This window comes from Salmo salar, chromosome 02, assembly GCF_965601325.2.
Source record: "Salmo salar chromosome 02, fSalSal1, whole genome shotgun sequence".
Taxonomy (NCBI): domain Eukaryota; kingdom Metazoa; phylum Chordata; class Actinopteri; order Salmoniformes; family Salmonidae; genus Salmo; species Salmo salar.
Genome location: NC_138292.1, coordinates 43,379,868 through 43,395,164, shown reverse-complemented (window position 1 = coordinate 43,395,164; position 15,297 = coordinate 43,379,868). Strand labels below are relative to the sequence as shown.

The 15,297-nt window shown below is 43.1% G+C and overlaps 1 protein-coding gene across 1 annotated transcript; it reads right to left on the bottom strand.

The window, feature by feature from the left end:
* Positions 1-7,251: 7,251 nt before the first annotated feature.
* LOC106583484 (keratinocyte differentiation factor 1) lies at positions 7,252-13,342 on the bottom strand. The gene is made up of 4 exons (XM_014167720.3): positions 13,100-13,342; positions 11,433-12,559; positions 11,013-11,090; positions 7,252-8,093 (listed from the first exon to the last, which is right to left on the bottom strand). Exons 2-4 carry the CDS (start codon positions 12,538-12,540, stop codon positions 8,002-8,004), a joined length of 1,278 nt encoding a protein of 425 aa, XP_014023195.3. The 5' UTR covers positions 12,541-12,559; positions 13,100-13,342; the 3' UTR covers positions 7,252-8,001.
* Positions 13,343-15,297: the final 1,955 nt, after the last annotated feature.

Genomic DNA, 15,297 nt, shown 5'->3' with positions numbered 1-15,297 from the left:
TATACAATTACTGTGTTATGTCTTTACAATTTGGAATATGGTTTGTGAGGCAAGAATACTAACAGCATTAGCCAAGCCAAAGTAGATTAAACGTCCTTGTTCAAGAGGTCTATATTACAGCAGGCATTGCCATTCAAGGAGCTCTTCAAGCTCAATTTAAACATATCTCTTCTAAAGTAACTACTAATATGCAGAGCACTGGAAAAATGTGTAGAATTCAACAGCCCACATTCTTCCCCCTAACCATTAGGTTAGAGTGAATCTGTGTTGGGAATTGGGAATGAGTGGAGCATCAGTGATGTACATAGACAAGGTTATCACAGTAGTGTGAGAGTACTCCTCAAGTTTACAACTTCCTGCTCCAGTTCCTGTTGATTCGTATTGTGTTTGAACAGTAAGCTTTATCTGTATTACCTCACCGGTACAGAGGGCAGTTTGGAAGGTGGTTTACCAGCTGGGTGCCCTGTACCGTCATCTTGCTGCCTCCCTCCTCTCACGAGTGGCTCACCGAAGCAACGAGAGACAGCCTCAACGGAACTGCATAGAGACTGTCTCAACAGTCAATAACAGTCACTAAGCTCCCCTTATCATACCAATAAGATATGAGGAATAATATTTTCAGTCTAATGAAGCCAAGGTCGGGCTTGAACGAAATGTCACAGTGTTCTATATATCTAAATAAAGAATACAATCTCTACATATGTAGAGCGTCACCGTCTAACATTAGGTTGTAATTTAGTTTCCGTAGACTGGACACGTGAACAACTTTTCACAACAACAACAAAAATAAAGGTGAAAATGTGTGATAAAATATTTAAAAAATTATTCTGACCTTTTTTGTATTTAAGTACAGTGTTACCGAAAAATAAGTCTCTTACTGCTCTTTGAATAAACAGTACAGAGTGTTTATTTATGCTGCAATAAAGACAGATCTATCAGATCTCAAAGATACATTCTACATGATTTTATTCCTTTGTACTTACAAATTAGTACAGACATTTTTACAGAGCAATTCACAAAAGCAAAACCTTATGTCGCAAACCAAGAAAAAGGCTTTGGAGCCTAGGGATATGTCTCCAGAAAATATAGAAAATATATATAATACATGCATGTTCAAATCTTCCTAACATCATTTAATGTAGCTAACAGTAAAAGTAATACAATCAGTAAAGGACTTACACAATCAATTCATTGACAGTGGAAAACATGGCATCTTTAAGAGAGAACTCAGAGTGAGGAAGAGCAGGACATCAGCCCAAGACTTGGTGCTCTGTCGCCTCCATGCCTGAAGAAACCTCTGCTTTTAGGAGGTCCCTCATTTTGGTGTAAACACCAACTATGACAACCATTAAGGTCAGTCCCACACAGAGCCCTATGCAACTGATTGACATCACAGAGAGGCGACTTTGGTCTGAGAATGTTCGGGTGAAGTCAAGGAAGGTCGGGAGAGCCTGTAGATCTGCGCTCGTGTCGATGAAGAGATCAAAACGACAGAGAGAAAAACCAGACCATCCCCATATTTTGGGCCATATTCCGTAGGGTAATGTTGACCGATGTAGCATCCAGCATCCTCAGCTTTGATATTATGAACAACCAGAGCGCAGCCAGGCCCTACTCAGTCTCTCTGCTCTTTCTGTATTTTCAACATTGATCTTCCCGTAGGAGTCCACTTCAATAACACTCTGAGATCCAGCTCTGTGGAACAGCCACTTAGTTGAGGAACAATCACCGTTGGCATGCAAAGTGGCACATGGCAGGCTGACCTTACCTCCCACACTGGAGCGATATTGGGTGTTCCACTATACCCAAAGTCCCATGTAGGATCAGTCCAAAGAAGAGCAGTGCTGATCAGTAGCTCCATCAGAAGCACAGTATGTGAAATGTATCCCCGGCCATGATCTTTCTGTGCTCTCTGAGTGTAGTTGTACCACATGTCTCTCTCTACAGCCCCCTGATGTTTTCTAATTAAAGGTTGGCACGTGAGCTTACTCTCTTGCTTTGACCAATGCAAACTCAACTGGCTAAACACAAACCCCATAAATGCATTGTGCTTTATGGACTTATCACAGCTGTAATTTCGACAGCTCTTGATGTTACGCGGAGCAGGTGAACCCAAGTGCAATCTCAGACGAGGAGACAGGGATAAGATAACTAAGGTGTTTATTGAAAAGCGGGGGGGAAGGGGGTCCAGAGCAGGAAAGCAGGACTGACGAGACGAGGGACTGGAGACAGGGACCAGTCAGAGCGGACAGAACTGTAGCAGAGAGAAAAGCAGCGTCAGACTAGGGAGAAACAGGCACAACAGGATAACAAGCTCTATGCAGGAACAAACACAGACTGACTGAACAGAGGCTACAAACTGGCAGTGTTGAAGTGGCAGGGCTGAGTATTCCTAGAGTCCTTGATTATGGAACTGGTTGCAGCTGGTGGGGATCTGATCCGCCTCCAGCACACCTGTCTCCGCTCACATAATCATGTACACACAGAGACAGAGAGCACTGGGGGAGTGGCGCAGGTTAGGGAGACACAGGACGAGAAGTAGAGGGCGTGGCAGGAGCAGATGTAACACTTGGCTGGTTGGCAGTGACATATTTCAAACCTTACTTATTTAAGTCTGATGTTCATGCCATCCATTGTGTGGATCCTGCTCAATGTGTTCAGAAGGCCACATTTCCAAATGAATGGGAAAGATTGGCAGCATCACTCATTCATTTTGGATTTAGGCCTGCAGATTTCTCCTGGTGCAAATGGTATGGACTCCAGGTAACTTTTGACTATTAAAACCTGAGCATTATTGAGGTTATGAAGTACTACAAGGTTTTCCACAATATAAACTGAACAAAAATATAAACGCAACATGCAACAATTTCAAAGATTTGACTGAGTTACAGTTCAGATAAGGAAATCAGTCAATTGAAATGAATTCATTAGGCCCTAATGTATGGATTTCACATGACTGGGAATATAGATATACATCTGTTGGTCACAGATGCATAAAAAAAAAAAAAGTAGGGGTGTGGATTTGAAAACCAGTCCGTATCTGGTGTGATCACCATTTGCCTCATGCAGCGTGACACATCTCTTTCACATAGAGATGATCAGGCTGTTGATTGTGGAATGTTGTCCCACTCCTCTTCAATGGTTGTGAGAGGTTGCTTAATATTGTATGCTGAAACGTGAGGTGATGGTGGCAAATTAATGGCACGACATTAGACCTCAGGATCTCGTCATGGTATCTCTGTACATTCAAATTGGCCTCGCTTAAAATGCAATTGTGTTCGATGTCCGTAGCTTATGTCTGCCCATACCATAACCCCACAGCCACCATGGGGCACTCTGTTCACAATGTTGACATCAGCAAACCGCTCGCCCACACAATGCTATACACACACTGTCTGTCATCTGCCCGGTACAGTTCAAACCGAGATTCATCCATGAAGAGCACACTTCTCCAGTGTGCCATTGGCCATCGAAAGTGAGCATTTGCCCACTGAAGTCAGTTACGACGCCAAACTGCAGTCAGGTCAAGACCCTGGTGAGAACGACGAGCATGCAGATGAGCTTCCATGAGACGGTTTCTGACAAGTTTGTGCAGAAATTCTTCAGTTGTGCAAATCCACAGTTTTCAGGTGTCTCAGACCATCCCGCAGGTGAAGAAGCGGGATGTGGAGGTCCTGGGCTGGTGTGGTTACATGGGGTCTGCGGTTGTGAAGCCAGTTGGACTTACTGCTAAATTCTATAAAATGGTAGATAAATTGGCATTCGTTTCTCTGGCAACAGCTCTGGTGGACATTCCTGCAGTCAGCATGCCAATTGCACACTCCCTCAAAACTTGAGACATCTGTGACATCGTGTTGTCTGACAAAACTGCACATTTTAGGGTGGCTTTTTATTATCCCCGGCACAAGGTGCACCTGTGTAATGATCATGCTGTAATAAGCTTCTTGACATGCCAAACCTGTCAGGTGGATGGATTATCTCGGCAAAGGAGAAATGCTCCCTAACAGGATGTAAGCAAATTTCTGCAAAACATTTAATAAGCTTTTTGTCAGTATGGAACATTTTGAGATCTTTTATTTCAGCTCATGAAACATGGGACCAACACTTTACATGTTGCATTTTTATTTTTGTTCAGTGTAATTTTACACACTGAGGCCCAAATCCTATGATACAAAATCAACTATTTCATTGACATCAAAGTATGATTTTATACAAAGTTAAGTTCATGTAGCTTCCTGAGCCCTAGACGTAAAATCACCCCAGACTCAGAAAAGATCTTAGCTTCACTGGGTCAGTGGTATTTCCATGCAATCCCACTTGTGGATCTCAAGTTCAGATTTCACCCTGAAAAACAGAGAGCTTGAAATTGCTCATTCCCCCATACAGAATCTTTCCAGAACCTTGATATCCTCGTCTGTGCTTATGGACTGCCCTCTTCAATTCAAACCACAGGTTTTCAATGGGGTTCAAGTCCGGACACTGAGATGGCCATTGCCAAATGTTGATTTGGTGGTCAATTAACCATTTCCTTGTGAATTTTGATGTGTGCTTGGGGTTATTTTTGACCTTAGAGACCCAGGACCAGTGGAAGCAAAATAGCCCAAAAAACATTGAAGATCCACCACCATATTTTACAGTAGGAATGGGGTTATTTTCTGCATATGCATCTTTCTTTCAATGCCAAATCCACCACTGGTGTGCATGGCTATGGAGCTCTATTTTCATGTAGTCTGAGCATGGCACAGGTTCCAATGTCGTTTGCAAACTCCAGACATTTACATTTGTTGTTTTACCTGAAAATAGAGCTCTTTGGCCACGCACACCAGTGGTGGGTTTGGCGTCAAAAGAAAGGACGTCACGCTGCCTGCTTAGCGAGTACCACTTCCTCCTGATTCGGCTCAAACCGAAGCTCGAACCCAGGACCTCTGATAAAGACCTCACCTCCAGCCTCACCTCTTTAAAAAAAATAATGTTTTATAGATTAGATGCGTTTATTAGTCACATGCACAGGGTGGCAGATGTAATTACAACAGTGCAGGTCAAAAAGAGGAGTGAATGAAACAATAATACAAATAATAATATATACAGTGCCAAACATTAGGAACACCTTCCTAATATTGCGTTGCACTGTGTTGTCAAGATATTACCTATCCTAACTGTCATTTTGTATTTATATTTATTATGGATCTCCATTAGTTCCTGCCAAAGCAGCAGCTACTCTTTCTGGGGTCCATCAAAATGAAGGCAGTTATATACAATTAAAAACATTACATTTCTCAACACATTGGTAATAGAAGTGACTGTGTGTGTGTATGTGTTCACAGAAACATCTATGGAGCCAGCACATGGAGACTTCCAAGAGGATTTGACATGCATGTACGGGCGAGACCTGGCATAAACATTTTACTAGACACAACTTTTAATTGTCTTGTTTTTATGAAATTTAATGGTATCAGTCAATATGGGGATGGAGAAACCCTGTGTGTTCTGCACCAGGATCAGGAAATTCCTGTTGTACATAGGATACCACACAGGAAGGTATGACCACTCCGACATGCTTGCCAAGATAGCCCCATTACCACCAGACAAAATTGTCGATAGGCACAGTACCTGTATTGGCTGGGAATGACAACGAAAGATGCACACTTATATTAGAACACTGCTTCTATGGTATTATGTAAAGGGTTGTTATTCTACATGGACCTGTTCATACAGTTGAAAGTTATCAAAACACTTAGTTTAGAATATCAACCTAAATTCAGCAATTGCATTCTTCTCATATTACCCTGTAAGCTACTAACCTATCCAAAGCTTCCTCCGGCACCTCACCATTCATATGGCTGTATTTATTAAACTCAACCTGCAGGAGGTTTGTTTGCGATTGCGTGGGGAGAAATGGCTACGGGCAAGGTTCTGACAGATAGGTGTGTCTCGGTGTAGCAAGGACAGACCCGAGAAACACCCATACCAACTCGCGTTTGGCTTGGGTCACGGCCGCCACCACCTCTTGAGGAGCAAGCCAAAAACAAGGCCAGATCAGCAAGTGCATTTCCCCTTTAAGCTGGAGCAGGGCAACAATTTTCAGTTATTGTGGTACGCTGCTCCCTCCTGTGGTGGTCATTTAAACTGACACCAGGGCAAGAAGGGTTTGGCTGTAGCCTGCATTCGGTTGATGTTAACACAATTTAATTCTTCCTAACAATCATGCACACATGAATCAAGATAGACACAAATCTGTTATCCACTACAAACATGGGCTTGTTGAATGCTTATTGAAATATGTCACCATTTGTCTTTATTGAAATGTCACCATGCATGTCAACATCCAAAAGAAGAGACATTCTGTGCCATTCGGTTTAGAGAAGGTACGTATAATGTCATGTGACCGGGTGTGAGGTGTTAATTGTGAAACTACAATTTCATGATGCCTCACACAGGTAGAACTGGAATACAGAGGGGGCGAAGCCAGGGAAAACAGAAATGAATCTCAACAGAGCATCGGGACACAGAAATTCTCAAAAGCAGGTTTTCGTAGTGCTCCCCTCGGCGATGAACTACTCAGGACAGACAGCAGGATTTGATATCCTTTTGTCAGAACCAGTCAAACGAGTTCCTCCTTTTTCGCTGAGGGCGGAAATAGACTGACAACACACTGACCGGGGTGGGGGGGGTGGGGCTGACAGTAATTTGAGAGACGGGGAGAAAGAGAGGTGCTGATAAAGTAGCCCAACAACGTTGCACAAACATGTTGCTGTGACAGGGAGAGCAGGCAAAACTAGAGTGTAGGAGCAGTTAGTGTTGAAATATACAGCGATGCCCGTTAACACATTACATGGGAAGGAAAAACTGAAAGCTTGACAATAAATTACCAGTACAAGCTTTTTTTAAATGTAGTAGACTACATTAGATCTTTCCCCCCTCCTCCTGCTGCATAGCTGACATTAACATAAATTGATCAAATGACAAATTAGAGCCCAACCCAACATCAAAAACACAAAATCCCTAGTGTTCCCCAATAATACATCTGTGTAAACATAAGCAGCATAAAGTAATTGAACACCCAATGGACTGAATCCATCCTTGAGATCTGCGTTTAACTCAAGCATTGGTGTCAATGGAAATCATATGCACAGATCAAGTTAATGTGCATACCGAATCCATACTCTATTAGACTTAACTATATTATCATATATTTTTGATCAACGGAGTTGAATTAAAACAGTAGCAAGTTGGCATAAACAGGCAAGGGGATTCATTGCTTTTTTTATTTTTATTTAAAAAATTACCTATACATTGGCATTTTGTCAATGTCGAAAGAGATGTTTAGACAAAAAAAGCAACGTTCACTTGGAAAAAAGTTTTGTACAAAGTAACTCCTTTGACACTGAAAGTATGAAGATAAACCTGCTACTGGGTCCAAATGGTAGGGTGTCAATTTGCCCTAACGCACTGTCACACACACACTAAAACAGGGACGGTTATGCGTTAGTTCTCAGTAAAGTGACTGAACCCGGAGTTAAAAATGCATGGAGTGATTTTGGTGTCTCTGCTAGGAGTGGCAAGGCAACAACATAACTGGTATAAAAACAACTTACAATATAGCATGCAAATACACAATAGAAATCTAGTTTTCCCGTTAAAAAAAAAAAGAAATCCCCTTGTTTTTCCGATGTTCAGATATGTGCCAATTGGGCACCCGTAGACTGGTGCCACCATCTCGCCCTTCCAAGCAGGCCTCCCTCACAGACGGTTCCATGGTTTGGAAGGACATGCTGATTCCACACCAGAGAGAAGAGACGGCTTCAATAGTCCCACACTTAACATCCTCTCTGTCACTATAGGATGTCCTTCTATTAGTTCCAGGGAAGCATGACAGTGTTGGAGGAACAATAGGCTGATCAACAAAAATATGCCCCACTATCACACAACAGCCGGCCCCAGTTCGGTTGAGGCCCTTGAGAACGTTGTGCCCTGGACGTTGTGTTGACCTTGTCATGACGCTCAGAGGACGTGCAGCAGTGGGACCCCTGACGAGTCAGTCTCTGTGTCATGCTGGTAGGGAGAGTAGGCAGTAGCTGAGCTGGAGGAGTGAGCTAGGAGGGCCAGAATAGAGAGAGACATTTACCAGCCAGTATTTCAAATGGACAGAGACTACAAGGGATAGAAATATTTGAAGTTACCACTTTAAAAATGGTTACTGAACCACACAATACCTTATGGAACAGGTTTCCTGGACACTGATTAAGCTTAATCCTGGATTTAAAAGCTACAGATTCTCCATTGAGCATTTTTATTTACAGGACTAGGCTTAAATCTGTTTCCAGTAAACTGTCCCTTCATCAAATAAAAGATAGAAAAATGACATTGACAGCTGATATCCTGGCACACTCTCAGAGATGCATATGGTGTGAAAACACCGCAATGTTCCTCCATTCAAAAGGCACTGTAACAAGACTCCCCCTCACCTTCCATTCTCACCAACAAAAAGCTGTAATCAGGGTTACTCCCCAAATTCCATAAACCGTCGACCGTTAGGTATTTAATGTCACCTGATACGCTGCCTAAGGGGGGGCGATATGCACCGCCACCTACCCAGAGCAAATAGGGAAACTGAGATGGGATGCAAGGGGTGTATAGGGTGGCAGAGAGGGGGAGGTGGTGTAATAGCCAGGAGAAAACACACCGAAAAAGGAGGAATGCGAAGGCTTTCCTTCTCCAGGAGTCACATCAAAGCACGGTAAGCCACTGGTGATCAGAGAGAAGGTTAGAAAACGCCTGCAGCTGCACTGGGCACTACAGCTGCGTTGAACAGAGCCCCTCAGCTACCATGACTTACTGGAACAGTCAGTCCAGAGGTTAGGCCTACTACCTCTGCTGCCACATAGAACCCAGGGTTGTGTTCATTGGGCCACGCAGATAGAAACGTTTTGCAACGGAAAATGAGCGTTTCTAATTGGACAAGTCTAGCTAGTCCTTCCCTGTTCCAGTCAGTTTTATTCCGTTTGGTGCCTAAATGAAGACTGCCCAGGACAAGTAAAGAACCATTCCATGAGCCACAACAAGGAAACAATGTGTTATTGTTCTAAAAACATGTATCGGATCAGATATGGGAGAATATTTCCAGTGTAGAACAATTACACTGAAATGCTACAGAACCCATCAAAGTGTAAATAGATGCTGCCTCAGATTCAAGTTATACAGTGCATTCAGAAAATATTCAGACCCCTTGACTTTCCACATTTTGTTACGTTGTAGCCTTATTCTAAAATCGATTCGATTGTTCCCCCTCAATCTACACACAATACTCCAAAATGACAAAGAAAACTGTTTAGAAATGTTTGCTAATTTATAAAAAAAGTATTCAAACCCTTTACTCAGTAACTGTGTTGAAGCACCTTTTTGCAGCGATTACAGCCTCGAGTCTTCTAGGGTATGACGCTAAAACATTGGCACACTTGTATTTTGAGAATAACTTCCATTCTTCTCCGTAGATCCTCTCAAGCTTTGTCAGGTTGGACGGGGAGCGTCGCTGCACAGCTATTTTCAGGACTCTCCAGAGTTGTTCGATCGGGTTGAAATCCGGGCTCTGGCTGGGCTACTCAAGGACATTCAGAGACTTGTCCCGAAGCCACTCCTGCGTTGTCTTGGCTGTGTGCATAGGGTTGTTGTCCTGTTGGAAGGTGAACCGTTGCCCAAGTCTGAGGTCCTGAGTGCTCTGGAGCAGGTTTTCATCAAGGATCTCTCTACTTTGCTCCGTTCATCTTTCCCTCCATCCTGACTAGTCTCAGTCCCTGCTCCATCCTGACTAGTCTCAGTCCCCACAGCATGATGCTGGGACCACCATGATTCACCGTAGGGATGGTGCCAGGTTTCCTCCAGATGTGATGCTTGGCATTCAGGCCAAAGAGTTCATTCTTGGATTCATCAGATCAGAGAATCTTGTTTCTCATGGTCTGAGAGTCTTCAGGTGCCTTTTGGCAAATGCCAAGCGGGCTGTCATGTGTCTTTTACTGAGGAGTAGCTTCCGCCTGGCCACTCTACCATAAAGGCCTGATAGGTTGAGTGCTGCAGAGATGGTTGTCCTTCTGGAAGGTTCTCCCATCTCCACAGAGGTACTCTGGAGCTCTCTCAGAATGATCATTGGGTTCTTGGTCACCTTCCTGACCAAGGCCCTTCTCCCCTGATTGCTCAGTTTGGATGAGCGGCAAGATCTAGGAAGAGTCTTGGTGATTCCAAACTTATTCCATTTAAGAATGATGGAGGCCACTGTGTTCTTGGACCTTCAATGCTACAGAAATGTTCTGGTAACCTTCCCCAGATCTGTGCCTCGACACAATCCTGCCTCATAGCTCTACGGACAATTCCTTCCACCTCATGGCTTGGTTTTTGCTCTGGCATGCACATTTCAACTGTGGGACCTTATATAGAGGTGTGAGCCTTGACTCCAATCAAGTTGAAGAAACATCTCAAGGATGACCAATGGAAACAGGATGCACCTGAGCTCAATTATGAGTCAAATAGCAAACGGTCTGAATACTTGTGTAAATAAGGTATGTTTTTTGGTTATAATACATTTGCAAAAATGTCTAAAAACATGTTTTTGCATCGTCAATGTGGGGTATTGTGTGTAGATTGATGAGTTAAAACATTGTATTTAACCCATTTTAGAAAAAGGCCGTAAGGTAACAAAATGTGGAAAAAGGGAAGGGGTCTGAATACTTTCCGAATGCACTGCATCTTATACAGTACAACATCTATGGTATGGGGAAGTACAGGGTCTTGATATAGTAGTAGTAGTCTAAATACTGTAAAATAAGTGCCAAACAATGTTACTGTACAAGCAGGTTTGACCTAGACTAGGGCACGTTTTGAAAAAGCATCTCAGAGGAGTGCTGATCTAGGATCAGGTACGCCATTTCCATATAATCTCATTCATTATGATATAAAATACTAAACTGATCCTATATCAGCACTCCTACTGTGAGACTGAATTCAAGTCCAGAAGTACTTACCTCTTCCACTGTAGTACCTCATCTGCCTGGCTAGTTCGTCCGACTGTGTCAGCTCTGACACTTTCACCTCAGGCTCCACTGTGGTAAAAACACAACTTAGAGTTACTCAAACATAGATGTATATGAATGAATAGAAAATGGAGACTCAATGATACCGAAGAGGTGAGACAACAGACACTAGCGCACCAAAAGCATTTCAGCAGAGTCATCTATGGTATTGGTATGCAACATAAACATGAAGTAAGAATAGGGGAAAACTGGGAGGTTAAATGGGAAAATAATGTGGAATAGAATTCATTGTTGGATTTTCTGACTTAAATTGAAACAAAACTTTGTCACATTTATTCTCGCAAGACCCTCAATACCTGAAATGCGCTAGTTATTTTGAATGGATACACAAATGTAGTAACCCTCTCTTACTCTCACTGCTGTTAAAGGTGTACGTCATTGTTTCATTGCCACTGTCAGGAAGGAGGGTCCCTCGGTCGTTCCCCCCGTTTGCTCGCGGCTGCTGGTGCACTGGCTCCTGGGCCTGGGAGTTGGAGTTGGAGTTTTTGTTCTTCTTGCCTTTGCGCGTGCTGATGCGGATGACGCCGTGCACCAGCCTGCACTCTGCCTCCCGCTGCTCCAGGTTGTAGTCCTGAGCAATGCTGCAGATCAGCTCGCTGATCTCATTGGTCTTCCTTGAGAATGACGAGTCAGACGTGCACTTGGCCAGTTGGTCGATCTGGTGCAACGCGTAGAGCTCTAGAAGTTTCTTAGTGATGAGCGAGTCAATGTCCGTGCCGCTGTCGCACAGGTCGTCCAGATCCAGGTCCTCTCGGGAGTAGATGGTGCTGGTGTTGCTGACGGGACGCTGGCTGTCGCCCTTGCCGCCCGTACGCGTCCGTTTGGGGCCCGACGACGAGGTGGGATAGACCACCGTCTGGCCTCCGATGCGGACGTCCTTGTAGCGGAAGCTGTCACTGGGAGGCAGCTTGGAGGGCTGCTTGGAAGGCTTGATGCTGGACTCCAGAGGGATGCCGCAGGTGGGCTTGGACACGGGCATGCCGTTGGGGGGGTGGGGCTGCTCAGGGTCGGCCTTGCTGGGGTGGTCCGTGGAGCTCTCGTTGTTGACAGGCAGACAGAGATCCCGGCTGCCACAGAAGCCACAGGTGAGAACACAGCAAAGGAGCGCCTTACAGCCACTCCAGCCCATAGAGGTACAGGACCCACATGCGTTTGTGCTCTGGGGAGAGTCTGCTGAGCCAGGGATGAAGCCCAGTGTCTCTGACCCCCGCCCGTTGACGTGTCGTGTCGAGGGGGCTCCTCTGCGGCCTTGCTGGCCCTCAGAGTGACGGGTATGGTCGCCATTGTACTGTTCCCGTGTGTTGTGGTCAGCATGGGGGTCCTTGTAGGACTCTTGGCTGGCGGTGCGGTCTCTAGAGATGGTGCGGCCCTGCTTGTAGCCGTCAGCCCTGGTGCTGTGTCCCCAGTGCTGTTTGTCGTGGCGGGACTTCTGAGGAGCCCCTGTGCTGTGGCCAGGCATGGCTCAAAGCTCCCGGGACCTTTCAATGTGATGGGAACAATGGAATATATACACTTTATAATAGTCATATCTAAACACAGTAATTATTATGCTTACTTATCATCTCTTTGCCAGTCAGTCACATTAATCATTTCCTGTTGCAACAAGTAGACTATTGACGCCAAACGTTGAACTAATACTGTATTTTGAGATACAGCCTATAGTTTGTTGTAGGCTACTTTGCAGATACATGTTTTAACAATCAAGCAATTGGAGAGAATGCCATAGGAAAAAGTCAAATTCTGATATCTTTCAAGTCAATCTAAATCGCTTATCAATTTGGCCTGTGGAACTGTCACAAGGACTTTGTTTTGGTTACATTTTCCGTGCGTGCATTCGGTCTATTTTGATCGGGTAGGCTACCTTTTTAAGGGTAAAGAAATTGGGAAGTTTTAAATATGACTTTTCAAAACACAAATAACATGTCATCTATAAAGATCACTTTGTCAGGCTAGAGTCAAGCTTGTCCGAAATTAGGATAAGCTTCTTCATACGGTGAACACCTGAGAAGTTAACTTACCGCATAAATCGCTCGGGTTACTTTTGTTAACTCTTGACGCCGATTAAATTACGGAAGTCCGTACGGGAAAACGTTCTTTCTTTGGGTCGAGTTTGTGTGTATCGGTTTCTCAACTCACCAACTGCTAGCTACCAACCCTACCCAGTGAAGACTAAACTCCTTTTGGTAAATTCCAGTGTTTTGTTCTTTCGTCTTCCCGTGTAGGTTATTACCTGCGGCTACAGGTAAATCCAAATTCTCCAACACCCACCCACAGGGAAGACGTGACAACCAGAAATGTTCAAAATAAAAGTCCCTCACGTAATAGTAGAAAAGTGTCAATAACCTGTATTTCTTATTGTTATATCAAAATATTTGTCTAAACATGAACAATATTCATATTTGTTCATATTTAAGTGACATTTGCAATACACGTGTGTTTTAAAACATGTTCCAAGGTCAAATAAATACCCCCAATGCAAAATACTGTACATGAAATATTATTGGTGTATAAAACAAACTATTCAAAGTGCCACAGTAAAAAATATTGTAGGGAACACTCAGTAGGGTCTGTAGAATGTAGGCTATATATGGTGTCTTTTCATGGGGCACTAGATAATACAGAATATTGCTGGCCTTTTACTCCAGCCATTCCATTGCCCACAATAAGATTCACTCCGCCCTCAAACTCAACTCTGGACCTCGAAGCCAGTTCCACTGCTTGTTTTCATTGTTCCCCTCTAATCAGGGAACGATTTAGACCTGGCACAACAGGTGGGTGCAATTAATTATCAGGTAGAACAGAAAACCAGAGCAAAAACTATTTCTAGACGTCGCAATAAAAGTATTGTAGAGAATACTCAGTAGGGTCTGTAGAATCTATATGTGGTATCATTTCATGGGGACCTGAATAATATGCAGTGTTGCTGGACTTTTACTGTGGTCAAACATTTTAAAATGGGTTGCCTGAACGCTATACGGTACAAATATAGCGCTGTACAGGAAAAACGATTATTTGTGCCGATGTTTCATTTTTAAGTTTTTATTTCAGTAATTGTAGTGACCTGATTTCACCAGAATCCCAAAAGTTATTTGTGCGTTGTTCAGATGTTATGTTTCTCAACACTGGTTTATCTACCACTTCTGTTGTGAGCGGCCAAACAGAGGAGGTTGTACACCTTATATACAGCAGTATTATGAAATGACAATGCAAGTTTCACCCTCTATGGAGCTAAAATATATATATATATATGTGTGTGTGTCTGAAAATGTATGATGTCGAAAATGTACTACACAGTAAGGATTCTACTCTTTAATCTTTCCTACAAATAGGCCTACCCATGAGAACGTTTTGAAATACCTGCCACTTCCCTCCGAATGGACCCTCTCCCATTCATCACGAGTCAATGTAAACACACCATTATTTGGAGTGGTATGCCTGAACCCTCCATCTGACAAAACACATTTCAGTGTATCCTCGCTTACTTCGACGTCAACCTCTCCAGTTACATGCTGCTCATCTAATTAAGTTTTGTCATAGAGCTTAATATTTCCTCATCTGATAAACCTCTACCACAACTTTCTGGGTGGGTTGCACCAACATGGATTAACTCTTAAACTGGGTTAAATCAAGGTTTATCTATTCACCTTGTTGCACCAAATGTTAAACCTAGTTTTAAATGAATCCTAGTTAAATTAAATCCTTCCTCTAATCTAAGTTTAGTTTTCACTTTAAACCTAGATTAATTTTAAGCCTGTTGCTCAATGAATCATAAAATATATATAAACTTAGATTGGCGATTAATTCTAAACTGCCACTTGAGGTGGATTAACTGATAAAATGGCAGCATATCTACTGTGGAGAGTTCCTCAGAGAATAATTAGAGAAAGGTTTAATCCTGTTGAGTTTTATGATAATTAACTAATTATTAGTAGGCTATTTACGTGTCCATTTTGTATAACAATTGAATTGGAGTTCATGATATGCCCAGCCTTGGTACGAATGATGATTTTATGCAACATGCTGTAACGGGCCTGATAACGGTAAGATTGTAGTGAAGTAGCATTAACGTTAGTTATAACGTGCATTATACACAGTAAATTTGAAAGTGTTAAATCAACACGTAAAGTGTTAAATTTAACACTGTCAGTGAGTACATATGGTCCCACTCTACACAGAGTAAAAAGTACACTGAAAAAAGTGGTACATTTCTAGTGTT